An 18,670-nucleotide genomic window follows, 5' to 3' on the forward strand; every position below is an offset into this window, starting at 1 on the left:
AAAATTTAAACACAGAAGCACAATCAAAACAACTAGAAAACACACAAGAATTTTTACGTGGAAAAATCCAAGAACGGGAAAAAACTACGGAGCCACACCACCAGAAATTCCACTATGAAGTTCATAAAGTTTAACAAATGCCTCACACAAATGTCTTCTCTACATTCACATGAAGAAACTTACAGAAATTGCAACAACAATATTCCCTCTTTGATCTGATGAAAAAAATCAAATCGAATCACCGAAATCCATCTCTTCAACACTCATCATCTTCACCAGGATGCTCATAGAAGAATTTAGAAAAACAAAAACAGCAAGCTCTCCAATCCATGCTAAGAAAATGTCTTAAAAATCAATTTTTCATGTAGCAACCGCATCAGACTCTTAGGCGCCAAAGCTGTGTGAAGCGCTCTGCATTGGTCCCCCATAATGGGCTCCTAGGCGCCAATAGGCGCCCGTCTCTCGAGAATAAAAACAAAGCCTACTCTATAGCAGACTCATATGCATCCAATGGCGCCAGCTTCTTTTTTCGAGCAACACCCAACTGGGCGCTTAAGACCACTACCTGACGCATATGCGCTGGGTGCTTTGTGCTTAGGTTTCGCAGCACAACAATCTCCCACATGGAGACTATAACACCCCGCACCAGTCATGTACCTCCATCTCAATCATCTTCAGAATCACTTATTGTGGTCACGTATAGTGGTGTGGCTCACACCCGATCTCAACCTTCACGAAACCCAACTGAAGCTAAGCACAGTTTCAGTTTCTCAACAATCACCACCTCCGTCAACATATTCGTCGGATTCTCAGCTGTGCGTATATTTTCCAGAAATAACTTGTCATCTTCCAGACGAGATCGAATGAAATGATACTTGAAATGGTTGTGTTTTGTTCTGGCATGAAAAACAACGTTCTTAGCAAGATGAATTGCACTCATATTGTCACTGTAGAGTCTTACAATCCCCTGATTCTTGCCCAATTATGCCATGAAACTATAGTCAAATCATCTTCTTGTTAACATCAGTAATAACAACTTTTTCGGCCTCTGTAGTAGAAAGTGCAATAGTCTTCTACAACATGGAAATCCAACTCACCATTGTGCTCCCCAATGTAAAGATATAACCCATTGTACTTCTACTGTGCACTTCTCTGCCAAATTTGAATCTACAAAATCCTATAGACTAATTCTTGCACTTCTATAATAAAGTGTTTTGTTAATTGTTCCCCTCAAATATTTGAGAATCCACTTTACCGCCCCAATAATGTCTGACTAGGTTGCCCATGTACTTTATGATCACTTCCACTGCATATGTAATATTTGGTTTGGTACAAATCATTGCATACATCAAACTTCCAACTGCTGAAGCATACAGAGTTTTCTCCATCTGCGCTTGCTTTGCTTCAGAGTTAGACAATAGCTCCTTAGATGTTTTGAAGTGACTACTTAAGGGAGTGGTAATTGGGGCCTAAATTTCAGTATTTCCGCACTCCTGTCTCTACTGATTCTCATCCCGAGAATATTATTAGTTGGATCTAAATCTTTCATCTCGATCTCACTTGATAACTTTTTCTTCAAGTCTCTTATTTTTTCCATATCTGCTTATGCAATCAACATATCATTCACATACAAAATAATTAAAATATAACAGTTATCAAAGTGTTTGATAATGCAATAGTGGTCTGTCTGGCACTTCATGTACCAATTGTCTGACATGAACCTGTCAAACCTTCTATACCACTGTCTTGGGGTCTTCTTTAAGCCGTAGAGACTCTTCTTCATTCAACAGATCAATCCTTCTTTGCCTGGAACCTTATATCCTTGTGATTGCACCATGTATAACTCTTCTTTCAAATTTCCATGCAGGAAAGCTGTTTTTATATCAATTTGCTTCAGATGTAGATCTTATTCTGCTACTAGACTCAACACAACCCCGATAGTCGTTATCTTCATCACTAGGGAAAAGATTTGTGTAATCCACTCATTTTTTCTATTGGAGACCCTTCACAACAAGTCTTGCCTTGCAGCTCTTGCTACCATCTAACTCCCTTTTGAGCCAGTAGATTCACTTGTTATGCGGTGCTCCTTTTTCATTTGACAGTACTGTTAAATCTTAATTCTGATTGACTCCAAAGTTTGCATTTGTTCATCCATGGCGAGTTCCCACTCCCTTGAATTTTCAACTTGAGTGGTCTCCTCAAAGCATCCTCAAAGCACTCTAGTTTACCACTATCAGTTAATAACAAATAGTGTAAAGAAGGAGAATACATTTGTATGAGTTGTTTCACTCTACTGAATCTTCTGACTTTTGTAGCAGGTGAATGAGTAATTTCTAGTACTCCTTTTGGTTGAACACTTGTTCTTTCTCCATCTTCTCGATTACCAATATCATCTATCTCCATATATTTAGATTCTTTAGAAGTAGTTGACGGAATATCTTGAGTTCTAAACTTGCCTTTGTACATCTCCATTTTGTTGAATGTGATGTCACTGCTCCTGATGAATTTTTGATTCTGATAATTCCAGAAATTGTAGCCAAATTTATTTGAGTCATATCCAATGAAAGTGCACTTGACAGGTTTTGAGTCAAGATACACATACATGTTTGTCACTCCGGGCTTCTTCAAGTAAGCATTCCTCCAAAGATACTGTTGGATTACAATGGATCAGATAATTTGCAGTGTTTACTGCTTCAACCCAAAACTATTTTGACAAGCCTGTATGCAGTCTCATGCTCGTAGTACACTCTGTGATTGTTCTGTTCATGCACTCAGCTATATCATTCTGTTGAGGTGTTCTTCGGATAGTGAACTCATGCCTGGCCCCCACTGTAGCACAAAAATTCCTAAACTTATTATCACGATACTAGCCACCATTATCTGATCCGAGATGCTTCAGCTTCAAGCTTCTCATTTTCTACCATAGTCTTCCATTTCTTAAAGATTTCAAATACATCAAATTTCTTCTTTAAGAAATAAACTCACATCTTTCTTATGTGATTATCAATGAATGTGACAAAATAGTGAGAACATCAAATGGACTGAGCTGGAGTAGGATCCCATACGTCTTTATATACTAACTTCAGTTTCTTTGATTTCACCACTTACTCGTTCTTGTAGAAGGATACTTTCTTTTGCTTGCCATAAATAAAGTCTTCACAGAAATCCAGATCAATGATTTCAGACCCTGAAGCTTATTCTTCGAAAGTAGGGACTTCATATCTTTCTCACTCATATGGCCAATCCTATGGTGCCATAGTCCTGCATCCACCCTGGTTCCAGTCACATCAATGAAATCAGTTATTTCATCGATCAGATAAAGGCTGTCTTCAATGTTGCCTCGAGTGATCGCTAATGCCCCTTGGTCACCTTCCATGAATCACTTGTGAAAATAGTCAAAGTTTTGACTTTGCCAGCTGGCTCACAGAGATGAGATTCTTCGTCAAATTTGGAATATGTCTAACTTCAATAAGCTTTCAGACTGTTCCATTCTGTAACTTGATATCAACATCACATTTTCCTACTATACTGCATATCTTATTATCTCTCAAATAAACTTTTCCTAGATCACGTTAAGTGTAGTTTTTAAATACCACTTTATTGGGGCAACCATGAAAAAAGGCACCTGAATCCACTATTCAAGATTCATTACTGGCTAGGGATAACTCCAGAGAGTCGCTTTGGATTTCATTAATGGAGACATTTGTAGAGAAACTACTTTTCTGTCATGCACCACCAACTTCCCTTGAAGCTTTGCTATCCTTCTTGAAATGCACATTTTTACCTCAGTTCCAACATTCTCCTCAGCTTAACTTGGGCTTTCCTTTATTGAAGTTGGATCTGCCTCTGCTTGTATTCCAGCCTAGATTTCTTCTTTTGTTATCAACATTCAACGCAGAACCTGAAGATTCAATATTCATTATTTTTCTGCAAACTTCTTCATTCAGCATCAGACCAACGATGCCATCAAAGTTCAACTTCGAAGTCCCTGAAGAATTACATACTGCCGTTACCAAACCATCCTAGTTTTCCGACAATGAAGGTAGTATCATCAGTGCTCTGATCTCATCATCAAACTTAATCCTTACAGAACACAACTGGCTTGTCACAGTGTTGAAATTATTGAGATGCTCTACCACTGAAGAGATTCTCTTCTATCATATTCATGTTGAATAACTTTATAATCAGAAAAATCTTATTGGAAACAGAAGGTATTTCATACATCTTGGGCAGTGCCGCCATGAGATCTACCGTAGTTTTCTTATTCATAATGTTGAACACAACATATAAGGAAAATGACAACCGTATCAAACCCAATACCGTTCAATCCAACACTTCCCATTCCACTATAGGCATAGACTCGGGTTTCCTAGTCTATGGTTTCCTTGCGATTCCTTGTAGGGACAAGTATAATTTTTTCTGATATAACAAATCCTCCACCTGTATCTTCCAGAAAGTGAAGTTCTTCCCATGGAACTTCTTCATTTTGAACCTTGTTTTTTCAGTCATTGCTCTCACTCGAATCAAACTTCGCTGTGATACCAATTTGTTAGGAAAAACTATTGCGAAAGAGTTTTTTTTATTTCGCCGTGGAAAAGGATCACATGATTCAAGAATACAAAAACAAAAATTTAAACATAGAAGCACAATAATAAAAAAAAAACATATAAGAATTTTTTTTGAAAAAACTCGAGAACGAGAAAAAAACACAGAGCCACACCATCAGATATTTCACTATGAAATTCAAAAAGTTCTACAAATGACTCACACAAATTTTTTCTCCACACTCGCACAAAGAAACTTACAGGACTTGCACCAACAATCTTCTCTCTCCGAATCCGACTTAAAAACTCATGCTAAATCACCGAAATTCACCTCTTCGACACTTCTCACATTCATCGGGATGCTCATCGAAGAATTCAGAAAGAAGAAAATAACAAGCTCTCCGATCCACGCTCAAAACTTAGCTTAAAAAATAAATTTTCATGTAGTAACCCCAAGCGCCCAAACTTGGCAACTAAGCGCCCAAACTTGGCAACTAAGCGCCAAGCACTTTGTATCGACGCTCCATGATGAGCGCCTAAGAGCCAAAGACCGACGCCTATGAGCTTGTCCTTCGAGAATAAGACCAGAGCCCGCTCTATAGTGAGCGCATATGCGCCCAAAATCGGCGCCTAGGCGCCGGCTCCTCTATTTGAGCAACAATCACAACCCGGCGCATATGCGCCAGATGCCTTGTGCTTAGGCTCCACAGCCCAACAGTTCTCATGTCAGGTAGGACTGAGCCAACCCGAGACTATCTTTGGAAGACTCTGTAGCGTACACTTGGCACAAAGTCTCAATTTAGTTCAACAGTGCACTCTCATATGGTTGGATCTCACTGCTCGCAAATGGGGAAAGTTTCTCAGGTGTTTTGGGAAATAGTGTAGTCGACAGTGAGATGCAGGTAGTTCTCGGGCCGCAGTCAAAGATCCTTCAACCTCGGAAACTTACAACAGCTTCGTTACTTTCAAAATGCAGAGAAAAGTTTCGACAAATGAGGTAGAAGCTCTTACAACCCCGATAGACTGACACAAACATTAAAGAACCGCGGTAGCCTATACCGCAGTTCTTTCGTCTTGACCAAACCACTCTAGACTCGAGAGGGTCGATCGACTCTTCCATATTAGTGTGACGCCTCCTTCTATAAGGGGATCCAATCCTAATTATCCAAAACTTATTCTTGTGTTTTAGATTTTCAGTTTTTTTGCAAATGTTTTCTACCGGAACAACTACAAACACATTTTTTCTCCCTTCTAGGATTGTATCCAAAAGCGGGTGGTGCTCTTGCTGTAGCTCATCTAAGGTGATGATCTTCTTGTAAGAGTCGAGTGGTGCTTTAGTTATAATTTGTTTTCAATGGAGTATTCATCCTGAGTCTCCCCCTCCCCCGCATTCTTCCTTTGCAGCCACCACAGTAGAACCCTAACTCAAAAACAACACTTGATTGTTCCTCTGCAACGCCCCCCACACAGTTCCATGCCACCAAAATCCATCTTCCATCTTCCAACAACCCTTCTAACCCCTGTGCCACTGCCACCTTACAACCACCTACTTGCCACCTCTCCCTTGCTAGTTCTTTCTCTAACCCTTTTGGAGAGACAATCCTTATTGAGTCGAGTGTTATTTTCTCCAATATGGTGTGTTTGTTGTAATTGCCTATTGGCTTTCTTGTCTCCAGTAATAATATTTGCTTGTTGTCGTTGCTATTTTGGGCTAACTCCAGCAACGCTGATCAATAAATAAGACTACATACAACAACAAACAAAAAATTTATCGAAGGAAAGAACAAATATCAAAGCATTGATCAAACAATATTGTTGAATACCAACTTGGATCGAAGCTAAACCACTTTTTTGAATATTGGGGTTTGGAACATGCTGAATTAGGAAATCTGATGAGAGCTGAATAAAACTATTTTATAATATAAGCAAGAAACCATTGAGAAAATTTAAATATTAGAGAACATATCCTATTCTTATAGACATCATCATCATTGACATTGCACATTAAAAAACTGAATATGAAAAGAAAATAATTGAATGATTATGAATGTACACGATTTACATATCCAATGTGTATGATTTTTTTTATTTGCATCATTTATTTGTCTTTGAGAAAAAATTCTACTTTAAGAAATTAACTCTTTAATGTTTATCATGCAAAGTTGGGCATAAGTGCAGTTTCTTGTAGAATGATTAATCAAATAATCATCATAAGTACGTTCACCATGGCAATACACAAGCAGCTTTTATATCCACAATAAGTGAAAACAGTGTCATCATTTTGCATTGCTTATTCAAGTGTTAGATGTGAATTCATTAGGAGATGAAAAGAGAAGAATGTAAGGCATTGGTATTAGGTTCATGACATTAAGTTAAATCAACTGCATTGATAATTGGATTGATTCTAGAACTTCTCTGAATTGTCAATTTATAAGCACTTATTCCAATATGTTGTATGCTTTTATGTGGTCATTGTCATTCTTCTAGTTAATTTATTAAATGTTCCTATAGGAATTATTTGGGATTTAGATCTATCATTATTTTTTCTCCTGGTTTAAATTCATATATCTCTGATTTACGACATCAACGAAATTTTAATTGCCATCAGTTTTTGTAACAAAAAAATTTATGGTAATTAAATTAGCAATCCACGAACTTTTAGTTAGGCCAAAACTAGGATGCTTCCATGCAAATTTGTAATCACGTTAAGTTCGCTCCAGGCAATAATTTGAAGATTTTCCAAAAATGAAATCCGATATGCAAGTAAAATTATATAACTATTAGGATTTGCACTGCTAGAAGAAAAACTAAATTATTACCAGACTTGCTTAAATCTCAACCATACAAGGAAAATCAACCATAAAGTACTTAGATGAAAAGAATCAAAATAATAGGCACCAAATAGAAGATTTCTTCACGTTCGAATAAAGACTTTTTTTGGTCGAAATTATAATCAAAACTTGCATTTTCCTCAAAGAAATCACATTCAAAACATAAAATTGAGAGGAAACCTTAATTTCATCAAACAATAGAACGATTGAAGTTGTTTCAAAATCCCTAAAAATTGGCCTAAAAGTGCAAATCCAGATTTCTGCAATTTTGAATTTTAATAAAAACTGCAAGTTTCCAATCCCAGATCCAGCTAAAATAAGAAATTGTAAATCGGGGATTGCTGTACTCAACTACATTAGAAAATCACATATAAAAAAGTTGATCATTTAAATTAACAAAGCAGAAAGGGAATTTATATTCAATTTATTATATATATATATATATATATATATGTAATAAAAATGATGGCGTCAGTGGCGAGCTGCTCCGTTAGGGTTTCGCCCGATGGCGATTACCTGGCTTGATCTTTCGGCTTTCCCGTCGTGCTCGACGACGAATTCTGTGTTCGTCAATCTCTCCTGCGACGTTCGACTCCTACGCGCCGTCGTCACGTCTCGCTCTTCCTTCGCGTTATCCAGCTTCTGCATGGTAGAGCTCTGAGTCGCGTTGAGCTGCGAATGACTTCCAGGTCGTCTCGTCGTCGTCGTCTCGTCTCGCTCTCCTTTGCGCTAACTTCTGCGTGGTCTTCGAGCTGCGAGCCGCGTCGAGCTGAGTTCCAGGTCGTCTCGTCGTGGTCTTCTCTCGCTCTCGTTCGCTGCAATTGTTCCGCGACCTGCCTCGTCGAGCTGCGACTATTTCGTGGCTTCGACAACTGCAATTTTTCATCCTGGCCTCTTCGGCTCACTATTTTTGCCGCTGCCTGACTTTGGCAGTGCTTCTCTTGCTGTGATGGAGCTTCCTTCGTCTACGGTTGAACCTAACAAAGCCTTCTTTTCCCACGTGGTGGGTAATACTCAGAAGGAGACAGCAGTTGTCTTCCCCTCAAGTTGTAAGGAGCAACGGGATGACATAGGTGATTGCCCCTTTATCAAAATTGCAATCAGGAAAAGTGAGAAAACAACATTTTTTTTCTCTGAGCTAGAAATTTCATCCCTGACTGATAAATTTAATTTTGTTCTTATTGGAAAATTTCAGTGGGGACACCCACCTATGGATGTTATCAGGAAAAGTTTTGATGATCTCAAATTAGCATGAAAGTGAAAAATAGAGCTCATGGATGTGAGACACGTATTAATTCAACTAACTGTACCTGAAGACTACACTGAGATTTTTTCCAAAAAATATCTCAACATTGTTGGTAAACCAATGAAACTACTCAAGTGGTCTTTTGATTTTGACCCCAAGCGAGAATCTCCCATTGTACTGGTATGGTTTAGTCTACCTAGTCTCAAGCTGCACTTTTTTCATCATCAGATTTTTTACTCTATTGGTGTTATATTTGGGGACCCTTTGAAGCTAGATCTACCCACTTTTAACCTAACCAGACCTTCTGTGGCCAGAATATTTGTTGAAAGAGATATTATTTTACCTGATGTTACTGAAGTCTGGTTGGGCACAACTCACAATGGATATTGACAACAAATTGTTATGGAGCATAGACCTCTTTATTGTTCTCATTGTAAGATGTTTGGGCACAACCTTGATAAGTGCTATAAGCTTCAACCTAATTTGAAATCTAAAGATCAAGTGAATAAGTATGGTCTGACCCCACTGCTTTGGACATATTTGTTCCATTTGGAACTACCACAAAACTGGTTATGGTGTCTGATTTAATTGCCCCTGTGGACCCTCCCCCCCTGAAAATACTATTCCTGCGATCAATGAGAAGTTGGTGGCCCTGCGAAGCAACCTACACTTTCAAACCCTCCTTAGTTGCAGGAAGCATTAGGTGAAGAGGAGACAATTCATGCTTCACACACGCTAAAACCTACAGTCGTTGCAACAGTTGACAATCCTTCTTCTGGTGCTCATCAGTTTTTATCTACCCGGCGTTTTGTTTATCAACACGATGATCAGATGAGTCAGTCTTCTGAGGAGGAATGACAGGTCTATTCAAGGAGGAAAAAAAAAGATTGGAAGTAAACTTCAGCTTGGGAACCTAATGGATGATACTTTGGTTACTTCGGGAGCTCGACACTCAATCGACACTCAACAATTTGTTATGTGGATTCGCCCTAGAACTAGAGACAGAGGCAGGACTAAACTGGCTCGTCCCTAGCAACTTATTTTCTGCGATTTTGGTATCTTTCCTTTGTTTGGGTTTCCCTGTATCTTTTCTCATTTGGGGTGTTTGTGTGTGTTGTATCGTATGGGTAGGGAGCCTCTATTGGGCCCTCTCATACAACCTTTGTGTATATTTCCTTTTTTAATAGATTTAGCCCTCGTGCTTTTCAAAAAATAAATAAATAAATATATATATATATATATAACCTATTGCTAATGGTAATGAGGTTTGATGATTTTGACGTTGATATAGATATATAGATATATAGATATCTATATCAACGTCAAAAGTTATGCATCAAAAGGTGTATTTTGCTTTTAAAAAGATAATATTAGTGCTATTTTCTATGTGATGTTAAAAGTTTGAGTGTCATAAATGTTAATGTTGAAGTTTAGGTGTTTGATATGTTAATTCATAAGAATTGTGTGTTATGTATGTAATTCCTCCAAAATTTTTATATGAGGAAACACGGAACCACATTGCTAAAGACTACGATTTGGACACTTTTGAATTAAAGAATCCATGGATAGCCGAATCAAACCATATTGTACTCCAAAGTAGTAAACCAAATTGGCCAAGGGAGAATCAAAACATTAGTGTGGCTCATTTTTCGCAGGACCGTCCAACTACATGCTATTATGACCTTAAATTTGCTCGAGCTATTTTTGAAAAATGAGCAATCCCTCTCAAAAGCTTCTTGGCTGACCCACTGGTATTTTTGATCGTGTCAAAATTAATAAATCAAACTGACCCAATGAATTCAAAAATTACATAATACACCATCTCGTTCTCATAGGCATCACTTTCATAATCATGCTATATTAAACAAATTGGAAAACAAAAACCTATGAAACAAAGCAAATTGGCATCAACCTACACGGTTATCATATTCGACGAGTACAATATATAAGCACTCGATCTTAATTAACTTAATAGAAATTTGAGGTGAAATTTGGTGGGTGTTTACATCTATGCCACCATACCTATGAATGAAAAGATGTACTTTACTTTTTAGAAGTTAAAATAGTGAATTTTTTTTTTTTGGTATTAAATATTTGAGTGATATGAATGTAAAAAGTAAAGTCTAGGCATTAGATATGTAAATACATAGGAATTGAGTGGTATGTATGTAAATGCCCCTCAAATTTTATGTACATGATCTTGTTACGCCGGAGCCTAGCCTAAGGGTCTTTTATTAGCCTAAGAGCGATTTATTTTTTATTATTTATTATTGTTTGGTATAAATAGGGCTTAATATTTTATGGTTAGGGAGATGCATGAGATTATTACTTTGAATCTTAGGTTTAGGGGGGAGGGGGGTAACACCTACACTTTAATGTTTACATCTATGCCACATTACCTATGAATGAAAATATGTACTTTACTTTTTAGAAGTTAAAATAGTGAAATTTTTTTTTTTGGTATGAAATATTTGGGTGATATGAATGTAAAAAGTAAAGTCTAGGCATTAGATATGTAAATACATAGGAATTGAGTGGTATGTATGTAAATGCCCCTCAAATTTTATGTACATGATCTTGTTACGCCGGAGCCTAGCCTAAGGGTCTTTTATTAGCCTAAGTGCGATTTATTTTTTATTATTTATTATTGTTTGGTATGAATAGGGCTTAATATTTTATTGTTAGGGAGATGCATGAGATTATTACTCTGAATCTAAGGTTTAGGGTTTGGAATATATTTTCTACCTCTTGAATTGTAGGAAGTTGGAGAGATCGCCAATTTTAGGTGTCTATCTTTTAGTTTAATGTTCGTGACTGCATTGTTAGCTTTGGAGAAATAGAACATTTGTTTTGCCCAAATTTTTGTGGAGAATCTTACCAAACCAGTATGAAAGTTAGAGATTTATGGGAGAACCATTGAGTCACCACCTTCGTAACCTAATTCACAAAATAGTTGTGATTTTGGCGATCTGGGAAGCCAATGACGAGATCGAGGTGCAGCGTACATGGCGTGAGCGATGAAATCGACCTTGCGATATAGTCATCATAAGAGATAATTGGAAAACCTTTGACGGGATTGTGTATCTTGTGATACTGGCGCAATACAAGCTAGCTGGGAAAATGATGACTGTATTGCATTCAAGTGCAATGTTTGATACTGTCACGGGAAGAATTAGTTGAGACACAAATGTGGGGATTGAGCCGTACAAATTTACGTACAGTCACAATTTTTTTCTAGAAAGGAAGCCAAGACGGGATTGTGAAGTCAAATCGCAGTGAAGTTGATAGATTGTGATGTACAGGAGTTTTGCGCCACTTTTGATCAAAACTGGCGATTGAGATCACTACGTAAAGGAGTTCCGCGTCGCTTGTGACGGAAACTCATGATCGGAATTTGCGATCTATAGGAATTTGGATTGCACCTTTTGGAGTTCCATACGGCTTCCAGTAGTTCCACTGAGCCACGTACAAGAATTTCAGGATCGCGAAATCCAGAGTTCCGCGAACACTAATTTGCATTCATAAATTCTTAATCTCTTTATTTCAACATAAAGGAATTTCAAAACTTTTCAGGAATAACAACAGCCAAAAAGGTGGATGCTTTGGAGAAAAAACTAGCTGAAGATGTCAATCAAATCACATATGGAATGGCGGGGAGATTCACAGTCCTCAAAGAAATGAGAAAGGAGATTGTAGCGACTCACAAACCCTCCGTCTCCTGTAGCGGTATCGAGCGATGCGTCTGGAATGAACATGAGTATCAACAATCAAAAGACTTAGCGTCACATCAGCCACATGTAGATCTGGGGCTGCAAAATCGGGTTAAGGATTGGAAACAGAATCGAACGTCAGATATCCAGACGACTGAAACGAAGGCAGCATGCAAAATGATACGACAAGCGATTTGGAGCAGGAAAATATCAATTTGAAGGATTTTGACCAGAAACAGGCTGGTCAGACCCTGACAGAGGGCTGCATCCAACCACACCAGTGTCATTTGTTGCAGCAACCTTCAACGTAGAAGGCAATTCGTGGCTTATGGGGACGGGGGAGCTAATTATTGGGTGCGCTTGACTTGTGGGAGAAGAGAAGTCAATATGAATCAAGAAAGGGAACCCAACCCCCGCCTTATTGGTGGAATGACCTTCGGTTAAGGAAATTGGGAAGGAGTTTCACACATGAGGAAGTTGTAGATACCTTTTTTTGAATGAGATGATGCATATGGTTGGGTTTATCATGTGGAGAGATAATTTGCTATTAATAGGCTGATGGAGGAAGATAATGTTGATGGTGGTGACAACTGTCTTTGGAAGGAAAAGCTCCATAAGGGTATCAGTGAAGAGAACGTCAGTCAATCTGGACATGGGAAGAATTTAAGGTCTGCTTGTGAGAGTGCCTTAGAACCACACGGGAAGGGGATTACACAAACTATTTTTTGCATTAGTCCAGGAATGATCTGTCATGGATTATAGGGAGAAATTTGAGATGTTATCTGATCATTTGAGAGGGATATCAGAAGAAGTGTTAGAAGGCAACTTCATGAAAAGGTTGAAGCTAAAGATTCAAGCATCAGTTCTCATGTTGAGACCTTGAAGATTGGGAGAAACTTTGGAATCAACGTAGTTAATTGAAGATAATAATGTAACAAAATAGACTATTAGGAGCAACATAGGTGGAGCACCATACCGAACTACTACAACCATGATGATATCTGAAGCTCAAACAGTGGAAGTCCAGAGGAGAGAGGATCAACAAGGCAGGAAGAAAAGACTACGACCGAGACAAGACTCTAACAACTTACATTGAGAGATTTGGGAGAAGCGGGCCAAAGGGTTATATTTTTTGTGTGATTAGAAGTTTTTTCTGAAGACACCATTTTAAAGGACCAAACATTACAGATTCTTACTGTATGTGACGAGGACACAAAGGATGCAGAAATAAAGAAGGTCGTGGTGAAGGAGGAACACCCTCACTTAGATTTGGCAAAAATCTTACTAAACTCGATGGTCGGATTAATGCCAAACCGCACTATGAAACTTCAGGGGTAAATCAAAGAGCAGGACGTAGTTGTGTTGATAGATAGTAGGGTCACCCACAACTTCATATTTACTCAAATAGTGAAGCAATTGGGGCTTAATATGGTGGACATTGGAAATTTTAAAGTCATGATGAGGACGGGCCAGTTAGAGAAGAGTAGGGGGGTTTGTAAATGAGTGATTTTAACATTGCTAGACATTTAGATGATTGAAGTTTTTCTTTCCTTGGATTTAGACAGCACTGAAGTGATATTGAGTATGAAATATTTGCAATCTGTATGGGAGACTAAGGTGAACTGGAAACTTTTGGCCATATAGCTTCAGGAGGGAGATAAGACAATAGTACTTTGTGGTGATCCTTGTTTATGCAAAACTCTAGTGTCAGCGGATCTATTGAAGGTTGTAGATAGTTTGTGGAGGAGCCAATACCTAAGGCTTGGAAGGGGTTGAGAATGTTTATGGGACTTACAGGATACTACCAGAAATTCGTGAAGGATTATAATTCGATTGTGTGACCGCAGACGAAGAAATTGAAAAAGTATAACTTTCAGTGTGGGAAATTGACGACCTGCTTTTATAAAGTTGAAGAAGGTTGTCAGGAGTGTGTCAATGTTGACGGCGAAAACCAGACTCAAGTCAGTTTATGAGTCGGAGCCACATGACTTGATCCAACTGCAGCTTTTCCCACCTTGAAAACAATGTATCTTTTTGGGAGGGCAGTATTTTTACATCAGTGCCTAGCCTAAGGACAAATTTGTCTTTTCTTATTAATCATTCTTTGGTATAAATAGAGCTTAATAATTTAGGTTTAGGGGGATGCATGAGATTATTATTGTGAGTCTTAGGGTTAGGTTTTGGGAGATATTTCTTACCTCTCGAATTGTATAAATTGGGAGAGATCATCTATCTCTCAAATTACAGGTGTTTATCCTTTATTTTATTTGTTCCTGGTTTTATTGTTTTCGCTTTGGAGAAATAAATTTATTATTTTGCTCTAATTTCTATGTATAATTCTATCACATCTCCAAATGGATTAGAATAGAAGTTAGCATTTTGAATCAGCTACCATATTATTTCTATTTTTAGAATTTTAATGATCCCGTTTATATATTTAATTAATCATTTTTTCTTAAACCGAACCCAGCCGGAAGAGATTCAGTGAGAAACAAGCAGAGCAATGGTGGGCAGAAAACAGAGCCAGGATTTACGAACAATACAATGTGAGGATGGCTGACAGATCCAGCACTGCAAGCTGCACCGGCACTGATGCAGCTCACTGAACACCTCCACTCCTTAAATCATTCATTCCTTCCCCAATCTAAAAATGGTAAGAAAAGAAGAATTAAAATCATGGCACTGCCAAATTTCTCACTGATCAAGTTAGCTGTATATGTGGCTAATATTTTATTTTAGCCCTTTAAAAAAAAAGGAAAAAAAGGGCTATTATAAAATGGGGTTATGAGTTGGTTTTTCATTATTTTCTTTTTTTTTAATTATTATTATTATTATTATTATTATTATTTTCTGGTGTGGCGAGTAGAGTTGGTTGGTGTTGAGGAATGTATAGTGGCTAGTGTTGGAATTCTTGTAATTAGAAGTAATCATCATCTTGGAGAGATGTAGCAGCCTCTAACCATTTTTATCCATGATCTTAAGGTTTTATTTCCCTCCCATTAAAAAAAAAAATTGCTTGATATTCTTTATGATTTATGAGTGTTAGCAGTTGATTTTCTGTGCAAGGTTTGTTTTTCTATATCTATCTCCTTTATGTATTAAAATGTGCATTTCATTTTTTTTAAGTTAAAATAGTGATATTTTAGATGTGAGATGAAAGGTTTGGATGGTATAAATATAAAGAAAGGTAAAGATTAGGCGTTAGATATGTAAATACATGAGAATCAGGTGGTGTGCAGCAATGTAAATGTAAGTGTCCTAAAAGAGGGATTTTTATGGTGAAAAAGTAATAAAATCATGAAATTTATGGAGAAGTTATATTGGAGATGAAATCTGGATGAGACGATTGTATCTATAGATGATTGAGTGGATGTTATATGCATTAGTATTTATTGATATTCTTATATTCATGGCTTATTTATTTTTCATTTTTTTTGAAATTGTTTGATGCTGTTGTATACTTGCTATGATGAAATTTTATTTTGAGCATGCGTGCATTATAGCGAGTCAGGCTCGATAGGCGAGTGACTTTGTGTTGGTTGCGATGTCTTAACGAGTATTGCTTGTCGGGTCGATCCGTGGAAGCAATGTGAGTTATCACATCGGGATCAACATGAGTTTGACTGTGTTGATGATCTAAGATATCTAACTCGTGTCGCCTTATATGTTACAGGTCTGTGTTTAATAGCCTCTATTTTAAAACTAAAAAAATGTATTTTTCTATTTATTACATTTGCTATGTCTTTGAAATTTGTAGCAAATTAAGTCATATGTAAAGTAAACTATTTTTCAAAATTAATCATGACACCCTTTACATCTCTTGGATTTTAAGGAATGGTCTTTTGTGACGATCCCATTAAAGTCATATGTACCTAGAAACTTTATTCTATGCACGTAGATGTTGGTTAAAACACATTCTGGTTAAATTGTGTGATAGACTAAGATTTTGGATGCTATGAAGTTTTTTTGGCATCTCTGTTTATTTTTCTCTGCTGATTTGCTTGTGATAGTCAAGCCTCATCTTTGTGTTTTATGGTGTATTCGCATGTTCTTTTGTATGAAGATGTCTATGTGATGATTTCTATTAAGCTTTTGCTTGTAGGTGTCATTTAGCTCCCTCGATAAAAATGAACGACTAATTATACGTTGCATATTTGTTTACTTTCTCGCTAACGTTATTTTCATGCAGGTCGTCTTTATTTTCTTTTTTTCATCTCTACTTTTAGTCCTAGGAGATTATTGTATTATAAAAAATGTAGGGCACGAGTTTCGAGGCACCAGACAAACAGAACCATGTGAGAGGGACTAGGGTCGACGGACTCGTGTACTGTACCTTAATTTTAAATTACATTTATGTACACAATTAAGATCTGGCATGTATAGGTAGAGTTTGATTGTTTTTTTTTTTTTTTTTTGATATGTGTTGACCTAGCGATACCGGTCTTTTTATTATTTCAGTTGGCTTATTCTACCGCTTTTCCTGCATGATTACATGCATGAATTGTTTCTCATGTTTCTTTTTGTTTGTATCAGGGATACTACAAAAATTATACTCTAGGCTCATTAAGGACCTTAAAATTATAAATTTGGTATTCAAAATTTAAATAAAAATTTCAAAATAAATTCAAAATTTAGGATTAAAAGATTCTAGATTTTTCAAAACCTGTTTTTCACTTTCTTGCATGACCTTCGAGCCAATTTTAAAATGGGTTGCATATTATGGGTATAAACAAGTCATATAATAGGGCCTTTATAATATTTAAAGATCGCTCTAGATAACTGCATCATTTGCATGTTTCAAAGAGAAGCTCCTGTATTTTTCCATCCTGACTTGTCTAACATAAATTTCTACTTAGGTGATTGTCTAGTGCGCTTAGGTCGCTAGAATGCTACTCGGCCAAGATGGGGAGTAAGTCCTTATTGGGAGCATTTTCAGCTTTGTAGTTGAATCTCTCCTATCTCCTCTTTTCAACTGCATTCTCACTACTTTGGCATGTATAAGTCTCACCTCTTGGAGCTCTACCTAATAGTCATATGATAGAGTTTTGTTCATTTGACCATAGTGCTACCGATGCCCCCGTGGATGACACAATTCACAGATTATTGACCAGGGTTATTTAGCCGTGTTGAGTCGACTACCTTCATGATCAGATAAACTTAGGGTCATGACATGTACATGGTACCCTAACATCTAGGAATTCCTCCTCCCTTCCTTTGATTACCCCTAGAGAGCAATATCGCTCCTTTTTGCCTTCGTTTGTATCATCTCGACAGCCTGATTGCTGATGAGCTGGCGCTCGTTTAGGATATGACAATTTGTCATTAGCTCTTTATGCCTGAATGTGCTTTGACATATCGGGATTTCCCGTCGGGATGATTCGGTTATTTCACGGGCTCCGTATGCTGATGCGTCTATTACCCATGTGAGGACCGTGAGAGAATGACTCTTCGCTTCGTATCTTAGCGGGGGTTTTGAAAGCATCGGAGCATTCACTTGTGAGATAAATATCCTTTTATAACTTTGCGCTAGTTATCACTTCTAATGTAAGCAAAACTACCTAGATCAAGAGTATTCTTGGGCAAACCCATGATATAATTAACCAAATGTGATGCGTCCCCTTGAGAGTATTTTAGACCACAAAACAGACAAACACACCTGAATATATGGTTGGGGGGTAGTTTATATAGGTATTCTTTTGTGAATATTGGTCAAAGGTGCTTCCGTTCGATCTTGTTTGGGCGGACATACTTAACCTATCATTGCGAGATTTATGACTCGCAAGCTCTCCACGTTCTTTCTCTTGTTTCCATGTTTTTGTCATATGTCCTGCTTGTTTGGTTCCTCTATTCTCTTGATCATTCACATGATCCGGAAGAGTGACTTATTTGGATCATAACAAATGCAAAATAGTGATCATTGGCGTATGGTGGTTTACAACGATAAGGGGTGACGATTGACGGTATTTGACGATAGTCAACAGTTGGGAAGGTCGGTGGTTATTGCTCGATCTTCTATCACAAAGTTCATAGTTGGTTTCTATAAAGACAATAATTGGTCATAAATAATGTGGATAGTGGTTTTTAATTACAAAAATTAGTCATACAAGCCATAGTTGGAAACTATAATAATAGTAGTTGGTCCAAAGACTATAATTTGTTGCTACAATGGATGTAATTGGTTGCTACAAAGTTAGCGGTTGGCTATGAAGGTTGTAGTCGGTGGTTACAACAATGATAATTGGCCAAAAAGTTCGTAGTTGAAAGTTATAACAGTAGTAGTTAGCCACAAAGGTTGTAGTTGGTTGCTACAAAGGTAGAAATTGGCCATAAAAATTGTAT

General features: G+C 37.4%; 1 protein-coding gene across 1 annotated transcript in view; it reads left to right on the plus strand.

Moving 5' to 3' along the window:
• Positions 1 to 15,414, plus strand: part of LOC110037509 — a 44,031-nt gene extending 28,617 nt beyond the window's left edge. Inside the window, exon 9 of the mRNA XM_020742170.1 lies at positions 14,802 to 15,414. Coding sequence (XP_020597829.1) covers positions 14,802 to 14,937 — 136 coding nt within the window. The 3' untranslated portion in view covers positions 14,938 to 15,414. The remainder of the gene's footprint in view (positions 1 to 14,801) is intronic.
• Positions 15,415 to 18,670: the final 3,256 nt, after the last annotated feature.

The sequence above is a fragment of the Phalaenopsis equestris genome, unplaced genomic scaffold (assembly GCF_001263595.1).
Source record: "Phalaenopsis equestris unplaced genomic scaffold, ASM126359v1 Scaffold220451, whole genome shotgun sequence".
Classification (NCBI taxonomy): domain Eukaryota; kingdom Viridiplantae; phylum Streptophyta; class Magnoliopsida; order Asparagales; family Orchidaceae; genus Phalaenopsis; species Phalaenopsis equestris.